General features: G+C 43.1%; 1 protein-coding gene across 1 annotated transcript in view; it reads right to left on the bottom strand.

Moving 5' to 3' along the window:
- LOC308363283 (receptor-type tyrosine-protein phosphatase mu-like) overlaps positions 1-15,756 on the bottom strand; it is a gene marked incomplete at both ends in the record, with an annotated part of 177,696 nt that extends 161,940 nt beyond the window's left edge. Inside the window, one exon of the mRNA XM_080836087.1 lies at positions 15,684-15,756. Within this exon, the coding sequence (XP_080692213.1) occupies positions 15,684-15,756 (73 nt within the window). The remainder of the gene's footprint in view (positions 1-15,683) is intronic.
- Positions 15,757-17,500: the final 1,744 nt, after the last annotated feature.

Genomic DNA, 17,500 nt, shown 5'->3' with positions numbered 1-17,500 from the left:
GACACACACACACACACGGTATCTGCTCACCCCACACAAACGCAAGCATGTATAGAAACACACATATACATACACACACAGACACACACACACACACACACACACACACACACACACACACACACACACTCAGGCTTAAGAGAATATTACTTTGGATCATGTTTTTTGTGATATGGCAGACATTTGTGTAAAATCTTATTTGGGCAAAAAATATCACCTCGTCTCCAAAGCACTCACTGACACATGGGCACACAGATACACACACGGATACGCAGACACAGTCACACATGCACACAGTGGTGAACCCTTTGACTATTTTGCACTACATTTCCCAGCGGTCTCAGTGTACACTCATCCCCAATCAGATCTGATCTCATTAGTGCATCTCAGCTATGCTCTAATGCCCCAGCAGCCAAACTGATTCAAGCTGACATGATGCCTGATAGGAGAAAGAAAGGATGGACCCTCCTTCAAGTGGAAGAAGGCATCCTGTTCTCTCTCTCTCTCTCTCTCTCTCTCTCTCTCTCTCTCTCTCTCTCTCTCTCTCTCTCTCTCTCTCTCTTTGACAGATAAGTTCAGGAGCGATCTCTTTGATGAGACAACATTAATAATTTTTCCCGGCGTGTGAGTGTTGATTTTCACACCAGGATCAGACGGGCAGACGGGCAGACGGGCGCGTTCAGGCCGACCTCGCGGGCTGGCACACACCGGCCTGGCAGCCTGGAACACAGCGTGGAGCCACATCTCTGGGCTGATTAAACGTGTTAAGTGTTTTCGTCTGTGCCACTCCAAGCAGGACAGCACCACTCCACCACGCCAGGCATTAAGACTTATCATATCAATATGGGCACCGACATGGAATAACACTTCATACTGGGAGCACTCCTCCTTTCTGTTTTCTGTCCATTTATTTTGCTCTTTCATACTTCCAAGCTTTCTCGCTCCCCCTCTCTCATCTTAACATTCTGTTTAAAATGCCTTTCTTCATCTCGGTAAATCTATCCCAATTTATCTTTTGCATATTCATTTCCTGTGTTTGTCTCTCTCTTCTCTTTTCTCTCTCATTCTTGTTTGTAGCTTTGCAAGTGAGAAAATGTTTCTTTCTCCTCTCCTCTTCTCTGAGATCTTATCTCAGGGTTCACACTTAATAAAAGTTCTACCACAAAACCCACACACTCAGTCATTCAGGCCCAGCATATCCAGGTCAGCATGTGCCTGTACACTCCGGTACACTGTTTATTTTAAAAACTTCCACACAACAGACATGCTCAGCAATGGACTTATCTAGTGCACAACCCTGATGGCCACTTTATCTTTATCTACAGAGAGATTCAGGGTTCAGGCACACACACTCCAATTAACAGGAACCCCCAAACACACACACACACACACACACACACACACACACACACACACACACACACACACACACACACACACACACACACACACGCTCGCACGCACACACGCATGCACGCACACGGTGCATACATTAGTGTGTACGCAATTTGAGGAGCAGCTTTGCCTGATTCTGGATTATTCCACACAGATAACCTCATGGCACGGAATGCTCCCTAAAACTGAGCCTCTTTGTAGGAGCACATCACTTCAACTAATACACAACGTGTTGCCATCTTTCTCAATGGAGTTGATGATGGAATGGAGAGATTTTTGGAGTTTTCTAGATTTATACAATTTACCAAAATACACTCAATGGTATGAGTCGAAGTGTAAATTAAGGTTAGCTCTACCTGAACTTGTTACAATTAGGCTTGAGCTGAGAGAGAATTAGCAGCATCTTATAGCGTGATATATTAGCTTAGCTTTTAGACTAAGCTTTTAATTTCAGCAATTACACCAAGTGATCAAATCCAGTGCAAGAAGAGTCCTCTGCTAGTTGACAAACATTTGTGTGAGTCAAGGCAGCTGCTGAATCTGGCATGATCCCCAGCCAGCACATCTTGGCTGCATCAGGGCCACATTTTGGCTGCATCAGGGCCATATTTTAGCCACACCTTGGTCACATCAGGGCCACACCAGGGCCAGATCTGGGCCACATCAGGACCACATTTTGGCTGCATCAGTACCGCATCAGTACCACATCAGGGCCACATCTGGGCTACATCAGGACCACATCTGGGCCGCATCAGGGCCACATTTTGGCTGCATCAGTGCCACATCAGTGCCACATCAGTGCCAGATCTTGGCCGCATCAGGGACAAATCTGTTGTGAAGTACAAGCTGGGTTTACTCAAAATACATCTCCACATTTCACTGAACACAGAGGAGACCGGTTCTAGGGACAGAAGCTAACTAACGCTGAAATGTGTTTCTACACCTTAACTAGCTGAGCTCACAATTTCTCAGCATCATTAAAATGTTTCATTATTATTTGTTTTTACCTCTCGCTTATTTAATTTCTTTTCAACTGTGTGTGTGTGTATTTTTGAGTGCTGAAATTGGATGCTGTCCATCAGCTTTCCCAGGAGAGAAAGGGGCGATAAGGCAAAGCGAGGTGGTGTGGGGGGATTTCAAGCATCTTACCCATATTCATCAGAATGTTAATTTTGCACGCTAAAATGTGGTACTGCTCTATTTAGACCACAAACGCAAGCTTGAGATGCACAAAATGACTGCATAATCCTTATCATGACAATCGTATTATCGCTATTCTCTCTCTCTTTCGCTTTCTCTTTCTCTCTGTCTATCTACACTTACGTCAATCCATGTTTCATTTATTCTCCCAGAGCACATTAGGGGAATGTTCATTGTGGTTGCTATCAGAGATGCTATATGCATTTCCTACATCTCACCAGAAAATGACCGTGGTGATAACAAGATTGCACAAGATTTTTTATGTGTCGGTCTGTGGTTCAGATTATGATGGTATGTGTGTGTGTTTGTGCCAATCATTTTTAAAGGACTTTATTACCTACGTCAAGTAGATTATGTTTTTAGTTTGATTCGTCTGCAAAACTAATTTGCAAAAACTAACAGGACGATTATCATGAAACTTCACGGAGGGATGGAGCATGGGCCAAGAAAGAACCCATTCAATTCTGGAATGGATCTACATCAAGGGGTGGAGACAGGAATTGTTTTTCACTTTTTTAACACTGCAAGATAGGACATATTGGTGGAGGTCTGCACTCTCAGAGTGCACTCGCAAGTGTCACTAAAGATCCTTATAAAGTAAGATGAGGACGCTAGCAGAAAGTACAAAACAGAAAGCCCTGAAAGAGCCAGCACATCTTAAAGGTCACAACTGCCACCTCAAAAGGCGCTGAGGTGTTCTACCAGACCCTGAGGGACAACACTCAGCAAACATACACACACAAACACACACACACACACGCACACACATACACACACACACACACACACACACACACACACAAACACATACACACACAGACACACACACAAACACACACACACACACACACACACACACACACATATGTACGAAGCAGGATGCATGAAGGTCAGTCAAAGCCTCAAGCACAACAGTGAGGAAAGCTCCTGATACCCCACATAACCCCCAATATACGCATACACTTAGAGTAAGAAAGGGTTAGAGAGAGAATGCAAGAGCCAGAGAGAGGAGAGAACACAATCAACAGAAACGTAAGACACCTATACACATACAGCATGGAGTAGATGAGGTGATGGAGGTGCTGATGGAGAGAGAGATAGAGGTAATGATGGGGGAAGAGATGGAGAGAATGATGGAGGGAGTGGGATGGGGTTTTAGAGCCGCACTCAGACGCAGGAGATCTAGCAGACGCCCTCATATAAACACAACTCAGAGCGACACACATTAGTGCGGTAATAGCCGTTCTAAAGGTGGGAGGAACAGACACCGCATCGCTCGCTTCCAGGCTCTCATCAGCACCAGAGAGAGAGAACATCGGTCAATCAGAGACCTGGCAGGTTTATGAGGAGATGCAAACACACACCTAGTCAATCAGAGACCTGGCAGGTTTATGAGGAGACGCATACACACATCAAGATAGCAGCTGATGCTGCACTTCAAACTATATAGTATGGTCTGTATAGATTCAGAGTATTAGAAGTGTTCAGGTTCAAAAGCAGAGTATTTTTAGTTAATCCGGAAATAGACATCAGGTGGCAACTGCCACCAATTATTGCATTGTCTCAAGAAAAACACTTATTGCCCCTAAAGTCTACCCCCTAAGCTGAACTTAAACCTCAGCTTTGTCTCTCACAGACCAGTGTTTCTCCAGGAGTTAACACAAAATGCACAAGCTTAGGGTGGTACAGGGTAACCACATTTGCACCAATTAGCAGGGACAATTTAATCAAAGCTGTCTTCTCCGCTGCCAAACACACACACACACAGCACAGGGGGGAAAAAACGCACATGCAGGCATGCACAAACACACACACACACATTCTTACTCTCTCACACACACACACAGAGACATGTATAAGAAAAGTCATAATATCAATCTAGTGAAAGACTTCCTCTTGCCCTTCTCAAAGATGGGAATCTTGTTGCTCACATTCCCACGAGCCGTGACAGAAGATTGCCAATACTTTGCTGCATTCACAACATTGGCTCCCAATCTCACACAATACCAATACGGCATACTGCAACAAATAAACGTTTTTCAATGTGAGTGGGAATTGTTGAGGTGCACTATACAGGGATGGGGGTGAATTAGGAGCCATGTGAAAATGCCTTTCCACACTAATCATTCTGACACTAGTCTCCTGCATGCTAAATGATTTATTTGTTTTCCCCACAGGCTGCTGGGCTTTTACCAGATGCCCCCCAGGCAGGCATCAGCACGGCACACCTCACTTCGCCTAGACTGAGCGCGCTCCAACACTCCAGCATGACAGGGAAGGGGGTGAAGAGTTTGAAATAAGCACCCCAAGGGCAGAATTGTGTGTGTGTGTGTTTGTGTGCGTGTGCGTGTGTGAGGCTGTGTGTGTGTGTGTGTGTGTGTGTGTGTGTGTGTGTGAGTGTGTGTTTGTGTGTGTGTGTGTTTGTGTGTGTGTGTGTGTGTGTGTGTGCGTGTGTGATCTAAACAGAGTACCAGAGTACTGGTAATATTAAGTCACCAATAAAGAGCCCCTTCACTGCTGCCTTACCTGTCTCGCTCGCTGGATATGTGTACAGTAGTAAACACGTTCTGTTCATCACCTCCACGCGTGTAGTACTTGTGCATTTATCTTTTTTGGATCTGGGCACTTTTGCATGTCAGGTTTTTCCTGCACCATCCTGAAGCTGAAAGCTAAAGCCACTAATTACAGAGCGCATTCTCCGACAGAACCCCAACACACATCCTCCACTACATGTCCCTCTCGCTATTATTTACCATTGTTATTACCATGTCAGATTTGTTTAGTATTTTTTTGTTGCTTGCTATGGGAATCACGCTCAAGAGGCAAGCTTTTGGCGTGTTTTTAAAACCTTAACTGCGCACCCCTGTAATTTCTCCACCGTGTGAAGAACTCTACAGCCTGCAGGTATCAGGCATTGTTTTCCATCCTCTCCAGTCTCCAGTCTGGTTTTGCTCTTCTTAGCCGCTGTTTTGGGCAGATTCTCTTACCCTTTGATATTGTGCTTTCAACCTAATGTTTAGACCGCTTGAGCGGGGGAAGAGGGGAGATGATTGAGCCGGCAGCAAATCCTTTTCAGGCTATCTACGAAGCACGCGATTGACCTGTGAAGGAAGATTCCGTGAAAGGGACAGAATGGGCTAAACCCGATCAGAGATGGGGAACGGTAAAGGTACAAAGGAGGACGGCAGGGGGACATCATCAAAAGAAGCCCTGACGGCAGTCCTATGATGCTGTAGTGTAGGCACGGTCAGATCAGGATCTCCCTCGCTAGCACACTGATAGAGCCACACACTCATAGACACACTGATAGAGCCACACGCTAATACACACACACTGATGGAGCCACACACTGATGAAGTCACACACTAATACACACACACTGATGGAGTCACACACTAATACACATACACTGGGGACAAAGAGACCTACTGATTTGAATGCAGAGAATCACACTCAGGTCAGACTGATAACTAGGGGTCTTTCAGCCTGCCAACACACACACACACACACACACACACACACACACGGGCGCGCGCACACACACAAACAAACACACACACGCACGCACACACAGGCACGCACGCACGCACGCACACACACGGGCACGCGCACACACACACACACACACACACAAACAGGCAGAGGTTTGCTCTGCACCAATGCACGATCTCCTCTCTAAAGTACGTACAATGAAAGAGGAGAAATGACAGAATGGTTTCACTTATTCACAGCAGACAGTATGTTTGTGCAGTGAGTTTCAGTCATATCAGACACACTGTCCATCTGTGAATGTAACATACAAAAAAAAACAACATCTGCTTAGAAAAGGTTAATGGTGACCTCTGTAAGGGGGGGCTCCCTCTATTCTCCATTCCTACAGAAGCACACACACGTACACACACACACACACACACACACACACACGTACACACACACATTCCCTCTGAAAATGTCACTCTGGTGTCAAAAACATTAGAGATCTACCCAGAGAGCTCTCTGTGTGACCTCATTCCAGCATTGGGTGGGTCCATTATTGACCCTGTGGGACATCAATAGGAGCCCCTACCCCACACCCACCCCCTCACCCCCATCCCAGACCCCCTCCAGACTGTCATCCTTTGGATTTAAAGCAGAGTTGAAGTTGGGGTAATACAAATGAGTGGTGCTCACTGCATTAATAACCCTGAGCAGGATGCTAATGGTGCCAACGCAGACACAGACTGACACTAATGGAGAATCTGGCCTGTGGACATGCTACTGATCAACACTCTGGAGAGGGCAGGAGCAGGGGCAGGGAAACCTGCATCCACACTCAAACTCTCTCACACACACACACATACACACACACACACACTCACACACACACACACACACACACACACACACACACACACTCAAACACACACACACACACACACACTCAAACACACACACACACACACACACACACTCCTAACAGATATACCCCTCACCCCCCCCCCCCCCCCCCACACACACACACACACACAAACTCAAACTCACACACACACACTCCTAACAGATATGTATACGCTCCCCCACACACACACATACATAAACACGCAGTTTTGAGGATTCAGAGGAGAGATTCAATGATAAAGTGCTACAATACTAACACTCTGCCATAACGATCACCTTAACAAACATGCCATGCTGAGTAGAAAAGCAAGTACCCGTGCCAACACAGTTCCAGTTCCAACAGGAAAAACTGTTATGTGACATATTCAAGTAAACTATTTAAAACATTTTGGTAGCATTACTCGACACCCCACCAACATGGTAGTGACAGAAAAATGTTTGCAGCTAAACTAAAGACCTAGAGCCATTTGAGAAAGCCACAAATACAGACACATTTTGCCATGCTTAAGCTCCATAACATGAACTTAACTGAAGGAGGAAAGACAGACAGAGCGAGCAAGACGCAGAAATAGCCTTCATAGATAAATAGATGGATAGAGAGAGACAGGGAGAAAGGAAGGGATGGAAAATGAGGAAGGGTAGAGATGCAGAGACATCTAGACAGCTTTTTGGCATGAAAGGCCCATTTCCTTAAAGTTGGCACAAACTCCCCCCTTCGTGAAGAAGAGCCCTCAGGCATTCTTTGAGATCTCAGACACACCAAACTATCAGAGATCATTATCTCTGTCTATCTATCTTCTCTTTTCATCTCTCTACTCTTCATAACAAATTCCCTCATCAAAACATAATTACACTGATCGCCAGTTTCCACCAGTGTGTGTGCCCTCACTGGCACAAAAAGTAGAATCCACCACACTCCCCTTCATGGTAACACTGTTCCATGAAAACACCACGTTCCATGTCTAATGGAGTGCTTTCACACATGTACACACACAGAGAGACTGACAGGAATAAGGCTTTATTTACTCATAATTTGTAATAATAAAGTAATGTTTGATTATAGAGATAAAATGACAAATATCAGTTAAGCTGGTACTACAGTCAGTTAATTATCATGTGTATGTACCAGGCATGGAAATTATCTTTGTCTTTGGCGGGTGGATTCTAAAATATACCAGCAACTCATATTTTTCTCCAGCCACCATTTTGTATCAGTTTTGTTTGTAAATAACTTTTCTTTTCTTGCTTTTAAAAACAAACAACTAATACAAATTTTCTGATGAAAATTATTGATTAAATATTGAATTATCCTTTCTTTCCCTCCCTCACACCACACAAACAGAAATAGCCAATTAACAGTCTTTTTACATCAAACCTTGAACAAACTCAGAACTTTAACAATTACACACAAACACCTCTCTCTCACTTCAAAATCCCTCCTCATCAGAATCAGCCTTCCCTCTTCAGTGGCCTCTTTGAGTTAACAGAGTTTATGGGCAACGAGTAAAGTCTGTTGCGCATGAACTACACTCTTGAGCTATCCTGTGTGTTTGAGCTATCCTGAGCATTGCACTGAAGCACCCTTGATAGGCTTAGGAACTTGCTCATGGTATTATAATAGCAAAATGATTTTGCCAAGTTATTAAATGAGATTTAGTTTGTGCTCAGCTGACTCTGCTCATTGCTTTGCTTGCTGCCTGTCAATAAAATTAGGGCCCCAAGTTTGTATTTCTCCTCTTGTTTAGCGTCTGTGTTTTTCTGATTGGTGGAATGGAAATTAACGAGATCATGCCATAATGTTATTATGTTCAGGGTGAGCCCTATAAAGAGTTTCATAGCTTCTTTTGCTTCAATGCTCTTCTCCTCTCTTGGTCCTTGGCTCATCGCTGCTATAAGGTAGATGTATTTTACTCTTAGATTCTCAGTTTTCTGTTATGTCTGTAATGCTAACTGGTCGATTGGGTTGTCTGGTAATTGTATTAAATCTATTTTTGATACAAACCATTGGATTGGAGATTTTCTGGTAATTTCAACACATCAAGACACACACACATCTACTGCTTATCTTCAACAAGGTCCTCAATAGTAATAGGGTCATGGGGTGTGCTGGTACACAGGCATTTGCTTTTCTTTTAATAACAAGCTGATTCTCTCTCTTCCCCCCCCCCCCCCAGATCATTAGAGAAGATGGAGACCCTCAGAGCATTAATTAGCCAAGTGTTTTTTCTGTCTCCATTCTCTTGGACTCTCGCCGGCGACTACAATGAATACACACTTCTGTAAACACGTTTCTCTACGCTGCATAACAACTTGTTATTTTCTTGTGAGTTCTTTTTTCAATACTTATTATTTTTTTTCTTCTCCAGTTTTGATGTCATTTTGATTCTGAAATAGTGATGATGAGACAGGCATATTTCTCTTCAGCAGGCTTGCATCACACTCCTTAAATCTGTTTATCACTTCCAACATCTTTGTTGTCATCCTCACCTGCGTCTCCTTCACCAGATGACACCCTCCTTGACTATCTCTATTCATTAGTTAGCCCCAGTGGCCATGTCTCACTCATTACAATATACTCTTCACTGGTACTGAAACTGTGTACGTAATTAGAGCATCTACATTTTTTTCAGCGTTCTCTCTCTCTCTCTCTCTCTGTTTCTCATACAAACACCCACAAACGCAAAGATACAAAAACATCTCAACGTGTTTCTTACCCAGTCAATTACCCAGTATCCACTGCAGTGCGATATCAACCCAGTCCACTCCAGCCCCACTGTCCACAATAAACTTTCATAATGCCCCCCCTCGCTCTTTAGTGTGACACCTGTGGCTCCATCATGGGCACTCTGACCAGAGCATACAACTATATTATCATTATTTTATCATATTATCATAAACTCCTCAAAAAAAGTTCGGAAACATTTCTTCAGTCGATTCTCCCTCCCCTTTTATAATACCAATTGGCATTGTATTGTATATCGTTGGAAAGCCTGATTAGTCACCTTTACAACGAGGTACAACTTGTAAGGATCGTGCATTCGTGGAATGAGCAACACAGCTAACCGTGTGGGTAGCGGCCCATTTTTTTTTGCCAAAATCCTAAAAAAAGTTCGGAAACGTTTCTTCAGTCGATTCTCCCTCCCCTTTAATAATACCAATTGGTATTGTATTGGACATCGTTGGAAAGCCTGATTAGTCACCTTTACAACAAGATACAACTTGTAAGGATCGTGCATTCTTGTAATGAGCAACACAGCTAACCGTGTGGGTAGTGGCCCAAAAAATGTGCCAAAACCCCCTGCAATATTCTTCTGTTGGTATTCACTCTTGTTTTGCGTTGCTTGGTGGATTTGATGATTCTCCCACAGTATTAAGAAAAAAAAACACCACATATTGACCATTTTTACACTTTATTCATTTTACACTGTCGGGGACCTCAGTAGCATGTGGATCGTGCATTCGTGGAATGAGCAACACAGCTAACCGTGTGGGTAGCAGCCCAAAAATGTTTGCCAAAATCCCCTGAAATATTCTTCTGTTGGAATTTGAGAGATATCGGAATGAGATTCTGGAGCCAATGGCGACCCCATACCTCCAGAATCTGGGACCTAACTCCATCCTCCAGGATGACAACGCTCGCCCCACAGAGGCAGGATCATCAGAGAGTACCTCCAGAACTTGGGAGTGGAGAGGATGGAAAGGCCTGCCGTGAGTCCAGACCTCAACCCAATTGAATACTTGTGGGATCAGCTTGGGCGTGCTGTACGTGCCAGAGTGACCAACGCAACCATGTTGGCTGCCTTGCTACAAATTCTGGTTCAGGAATGGGATGCCATCCCACAGGAGGCGCCAAGCTGTTGTGGCTGCGTATGGATCTTCCACATGCTACTGAGGTCCCTGACAGTGTAAATGAATAAAGTGTAAAATGGTGTTGTTTTTTCCTTAATACTGTGGAAGAATCATCCAATCCACCAAACAACTCAAAACAAGAGTGAATACCAACAGAAGAATATTGCAGGGGATTTTGGCAAAAAAATGTGGGCCGCTACCCACACGGTTAGCTGTGTTGCTCATTCCACGAATGCACGATCCTTACAAGTTGTACTTCATTGTAAAGGTGACTAATCAGGCTTTCCAACAATATACAATACAATACCAATTGGTATTATTAAAGGGGAGGGAGAATCGACTGAAGAAATGTTTCCGAACTTTTTTTGAGGAGTTTATATTACAGACACACACAAGATAAACACAATAAAAATAACATTAACTGAGACATATTCAATAATTACACAAATATTAGAGTATAGTATAGACATATTGTATAATACAATCAAAAATACTTCAGTAGAACGGAAATCAAAATTAACTAAAAATGCAGAAAAGCATGTCTACTAGCCTATTTCTGTTCTCAGAGAGCTCCTGCACTGGGGCTCAGTCAGAGGGGAGAGCTGACCTCAGAAGACAGAGGCATACAAACACAGACGTGCTGTGGTCCACTGCAGGCCACGGTGGCAGCAGATGGTGAGTAAAGAGGTGGAGTCGGAGTGACCAAATCAAAGGGCAGCCGGCACTGGCACTGGTAAATACAACCTGGTAAACAGTGGTGAGACAGCCTCACTAGCACTGGTAAATACAACCTGGTAAACAGTGGTGAGACAGCCTCACTAGCACTGGTAAATACAACCTGGTAAACAGTGGTGAGACAGCCTCACTAGCACTGGTAAATATAACCTGGTAAACAGTGGTGAGACAGCCTCACTAGCACTGATAAATACAACCTGGTAAACAGTGGTGAGACAGCCTCACTAGCACTGATAAATACAACCTGGTAAACAGTGGTGAGACAGCCTCACTAGCACTGGTAAATACAACCTGGTAAACAGTGGTGAGACAGCCTCACTAGCACTGATAAATATAACCTGGTAAACAGTGGTGAGACAGCCTCACTAGCACTGGTAAATACAACCTGGTAAACAGTGATGAGACAGCCTCACTAGCACTGATAAATATAACCTGGTAAACAGTGGTGAGACAGCCTCACTAGCACTGATAAATATAACCTGGTAAATAGTGGTGAGACAGCCTCACTAGCACTGATAAATATAACCTGGTAAATAGTGGTGAGACAGCCTCATGCCTGTAATTACTGTAGGTCAAGTAAAAAAAATTCTGAACACAACATGCTTATATACACATCTCCTTTGAGTAGAGAAGAGAGGGGTGTGTGTTTATGTGTTTATGCATTTCCGTTTTGTATTTTTGATGTGTTTGGGGATGTCTTAAAGCTTGCATGGAGATATTTAATTTCATTCTCCACTGGCAAACACAAAGCGAGGCAGCCACTCCTCTGCATTTGCCTGGTAACCAGATACTATTCATACCGCCAATGGCAAAACAAAAAACACCAGCCATCCAAGGGTAAACAAGGATTTTTTTGGGGGGGGGAGTTTTTTTCTCTTCTTTTTATGAGAGAGCAAAATAAGCAAGTGACATTTATATTAGAGAAAGATCTCTTAATGAAGAAGAGTTTTTCTTCCAAAACAGATTATCATGGCTTATTCTTCAGTTGCAACTTTAGTTGACTGGACCATGACCAGGGGAAAGGTAGTTCTCTCCTATTTGCAGGAACCCACAGAGTTTTAACAACAGGCTATGACTGTACAGGTTCAAGGCCAGCAAAAGGGTTTTGTTGGATTTTAAATGGGTTGTTTGGTGTAAACCTGTCAATCTGAATAGTTCAAAAAGTCCTAAGTATATGTTTTAACTTTTCTTCTACACATGAGGACATGTCCAGGATTTTTTTTAGATGACAAGTAGATTTATACCAGATCAGGGACTGTTACAATCCTCTTTAAACATTCCACTTCAAACAGTCTGCTTCAAACATACACAATCATAAAATTGCCAAGAAGCCTAAATGACTCTGTTACATCAAAAAGCCCTGTGGTATGTTGATCCTCAGCTGCTCATGTAAGATTGAACTCTAATTCATCATGGGGAGGTCTGATGAGGCTGGAATAATGATGTTGAAATGATATTGACTGATGGTCCTTGAGGCTGTGCACATGGTTCATTTAGAAACAGCCATTTCTTCTGATTTTTTTTGTCATTATGTTTTCTGTGACGCGAGGAGAAACCCCTTTGGTTTCTTGAGAATAATAAAGTCGACATGATTGGGGATGTCAAATCAGAACACCTTGTGCCTGGGCCTGCTCAGCTCCTCATCAACACACAGGTCCCACAGTAACTTTGAGTGAGGGAGCATCAGGTAGAGGAGCACATGGCTGGGGATAGATCAGAATGATTTGTACCTGGGTTACATATTAACATGCTCCAGGTCATGCAATTAGTGCAGGGGCTATTGATGAGTCACATACAGGGAGCAGGAGAAGCTCTGGGGTGATAAATCTCCCTCTGCTCAGGTTGTTTGCCTCCACACATATGGTCCACACACACACACACACACACACACACACACACACACACACACACACACACACACACACACACACACACACACACACACACACACACACACACACACATGCAGACTAACATGAACCCACAAGTGTGCACAAGACACTTTCTAGTAGACAAGAGACACCCAAATACTTACACTCCAACATTATGAGACAGATCAGTTCTAAGCAAGTGCAAACCTGTGTCAGATTGCAGACATGCATACTGACAGAGTATTTGTGATTCTCAGAATCGAACTGATTATGACTTTCTATCAGATTAACGTAGTTATTAACACATTTCTGAATGTTAATTTTTTTCACTAATTTCGGTCAAGTAGCACAAACAACTTCCCCTATTTATTTTACATTTTATTAAGTTATACCATGTAAATACTGCTTGATGGCTGTAACTTATTAATGCTGTGACCTGATCTCAGGTAGGTAGGATCACTGTAGTCCGAGGATAGAGACTCGTAAGATTACGTGAACCATGCTGCCCTCATCAGGTGATAATTGGTACAACATCATGAAAATGAACTCTACAGTGCATACCGTATACCCTGTATCTGAGCACAACAGATCACTTTAGCAGTAACTTCGAATCATTTTTCTCAAACGAAAGAAAGGAAAGTTTCTACTCATATGAAATGAAATAAGACAGGCTGATCTCCAAATGAATCACATAAACAGACCAGTTTAAACAAAGCATAGACCATAATAAAATATTAAACCTAAATAATGAATTCAACAACATAATGATGTGCACTCGCTGGGGGCATCATTCCGAAGTGGTGCAACAGGAGTAACTAATGACGAATCTGACACTGACAGGACCTGACCCCAGGGCGTGCATTTACAATGCATGTCTATCGATTAGTACGTTGAAAATGTACCCATACAGAGTTTTACAACTCCATCCAGGACAGGACAGGAATAATGGCCCCTTTTAAGAGCGGAATTAAGCCGTTTCGTGTCACCTCCGGCGATGTGGAAAGTACTCAGCTAGCCCATTCGCTCGCTATCGCGGTGATGCCAAGCCGCACCTGCAAGTTCGCTAATGAGAAGCGCACATGACCACTTCTTGATACGCAATGCCAAATGATCCAACTCTCAGTATGAAGTAGTTTGGTTCCGTCGGAGAAGTAGGCTAAGACTGGTGTTAAACTGAATTATAAATAACCTAATGGACACCAAGAGTGGTCCGCGCGCACATCATATTGCTATTTTAACGAATACTACTCTGAATGTAACAGACACCAAGATACATTGATGCGAATCGACGATAACAACAGCATGAGCCTTCAAGGCAAACATGTCGCAGTGTTGCTCTGCCCTGGCCCTATAGAAAGTTCTGGTGCGCGCAGGGTTCCGACACAGGACTATCACAGCATGCCAATATCTCAGAGACGTCTTGCCGTGATTACGGTGAACCTATCGTAAGCTACAGCCACAATGCAGAAACAAAATGCACGATATACCACACTTCATACACAAGCAAAAATATATATGTCCTCTTATATGTTTTAACATAGAGTTAGAAAATTCCAATTGTATGTATGACAATCTGGCTAGCCTATACAGTGAGTGGAAGACACGAGAGTGTGGGCACAGAAAGCTCTAGGAAGAGCCTGTCTCTCGCCAGTCCGTTAAAACGGGATGCTTTCATGTAACAGGTCTGTGTATTATCGAATTAAATTCGTCTTTATTTTCTTTGTACTCCTTGTCTAAAATTACAAGGAAACACTGAGATACCACAGTCCTATGAAATCGGTATTGGACCAGAATGCCATGTTTTTCAGAGTATGCGATGGACAGTTTTCAAACTCTCAAGTCATTCCAAGACGCAACGCGGTCGCGTTTATAAATAGGAAAAAGGATCGGAAGCAACCTTATAATTACGGAGTCACCGGATCCACAAAGGAGACGATTCAGCGAGAGCACTCCCTATCAGACAGACTGGTTAACTTAGACGAATTAAAACTTTGAACACATAACTCAAGTAGACAAAAGCCACATCGACAAACCAACATACATTTAGACGAAATCATGAAGTGGTCCATCCAAAATAGAATCAGAAATGTTTTGGCCCAAGTATAATTACGTGATAAAATATCCACGTTAAATTTGTTTTCAGAGGCAAAAACAAAACTGGAGGCATACATTCAGGACCAATAGTAACACGGTATGATTAACCCAGCAACCTTACAGATCTAACGGTATCAGCCATACGTTGGATTTGATCCTCACCTTTGAACACTTGTCCCCTGACCGAGACCAGCAAACTGACAGCAGTAAAGAAACAAGTCAGAACTTTATCCATCTCCGTAGAGTCGCGGAGTTCGCCCTAGACGCGGGGGTAACAGCAACTCTTCACAGGTGTCGCCGGCCGTCCGCCGGGATTGGTCTCGCAGGTATGAGCCGGTGTTTCACCGGATATCTCTCGGCTGCCCTTGAATACCTGTGACCGACTACTTGCGTCTCTGCTCCGACTTCGAGATTTCCAGGAGGAGCCTTAAGTCGTTAGTCAAGTAGAGGGAGGTCGCTTTCCTCTCCGACAGAGGGTGTCTGCGAGCTCTCTGGGAAGTGAGCTCGAGCTCTGTCTTTCGCGCTCTCTCTCCCTGTGAGAATGTGGGCTCGTGCGGCGGTGTATCTGAATGCGCAGCTGTGTGCTCAGTCTGAGCGCGGGTATTTGCCCGACTGCAAGCGGGAGTTCACTCAGACCTTTGGGTCTGTCTCTTGCAGGCATTTATTTATGTCCTAGCCTATGTGGTTACTTCGTGAGTAAACCCTATGCTTAGATTCCATTACATTCTGTTGAAAAACAAGTCACCCTCTTCATTCTGATGAAAATGATCATTTCCCCGTGATAAGTTACATTACAGTCTAAGATGGTATCTGATTAGATGAGGGTAGGTTTATCGGGCTCTAACCTGTGAATTCATCGGTCCCGCCCATTGTCAGCTGGCTGTGGACAAAGAGTTTGGGAAGAATTTTGTACCCATCAGATACCAAATAAAACGCGTGGTTGATACTAAACGTTATAGACATTGGACAATGCTCTGCTTCTCAATAATTCAACATTTTTGTTTTGCCAGTGCCAGAGCGAAATTTAAAGTGATTTTTCAAAAATTCCAGGCGAGTTACCCATAATCAGGAGCACCAATACGCCCATTTTGCGTGACGATTAGTTTAATTAAGTTAGTTGAAAATAGTTTAAATTGCTGTTTGATGACGCACATGTTGTAAGCTGATGGATAGCATTTACTCCAGTAGATCCAATCAGTAGATATCTACTGTGCATCAACCTGGTAATAATAATAATAATAATAATAATAATAATAATAATTAACTTAATTTGTAACGCACTCTTCATTCAATACCTGTCACTCTAAAAAATCAAAGATGACTTGGCCTATTTTGGAGGGTTGTGTATTGTAAACTAACCTTATTAGTTCCGAAGTCAGTGGAAGGACCAGCAAGTCAGGTATACAACAAATCCGGAATAACACTGTGGGAAAGAGTAGGAATGTTTCGAGGAATCCAGTCCTGAATAGCCCAATCTTGACATCAGAACCTGCACTAATACACCCTACTTAATATTGATGTAATTGACTAGGGGACCAGACACAAGCGAAAGGGTGACTAAAGTGTCCTCAGCTATTCCAAGCCATGAGGAAAAAACACTAGCCTAATCTATTACTGTATTCATTGAGTTCATTAGACATCCATTGTATTTTGTGCGTAACTACACCATCAGAATTATGAAAGGCCTACTTAAACCACACTTAGACTAATGTTAACTAACACCAACCAATTTATCATTAAATAGCACATTTCAGCACCATGGACAACTTTGCCTACTTGTTGGCTAATATTAGGTATTATTATAAAGTAGAATTTTATTTTTTCATTAATTATACAGTTACTTCATACATTTCAAATAGTCTTGCTGATTTGCAGATGTTTCTATGTATGGTGACTAAGCCAAAGCAGAAGTGTGTTAAGGTTTGCTGAATGAAGCTCACTATGACTAAAGTTTGACTGTTAATCTATGCTAGCAAGCT

Source organism: Sprattus sprattus (genome assembly GCF_963457725.1).
Source record: "Sprattus sprattus genome assembly, chromosome: 4".
Classification (NCBI taxonomy): domain Eukaryota; kingdom Metazoa; phylum Chordata; class Actinopteri; order Clupeiformes; family Clupeidae; genus Sprattus; species Sprattus sprattus.
This window is presented reverse-complemented; position numbering and strand designations above follow the sequence as displayed.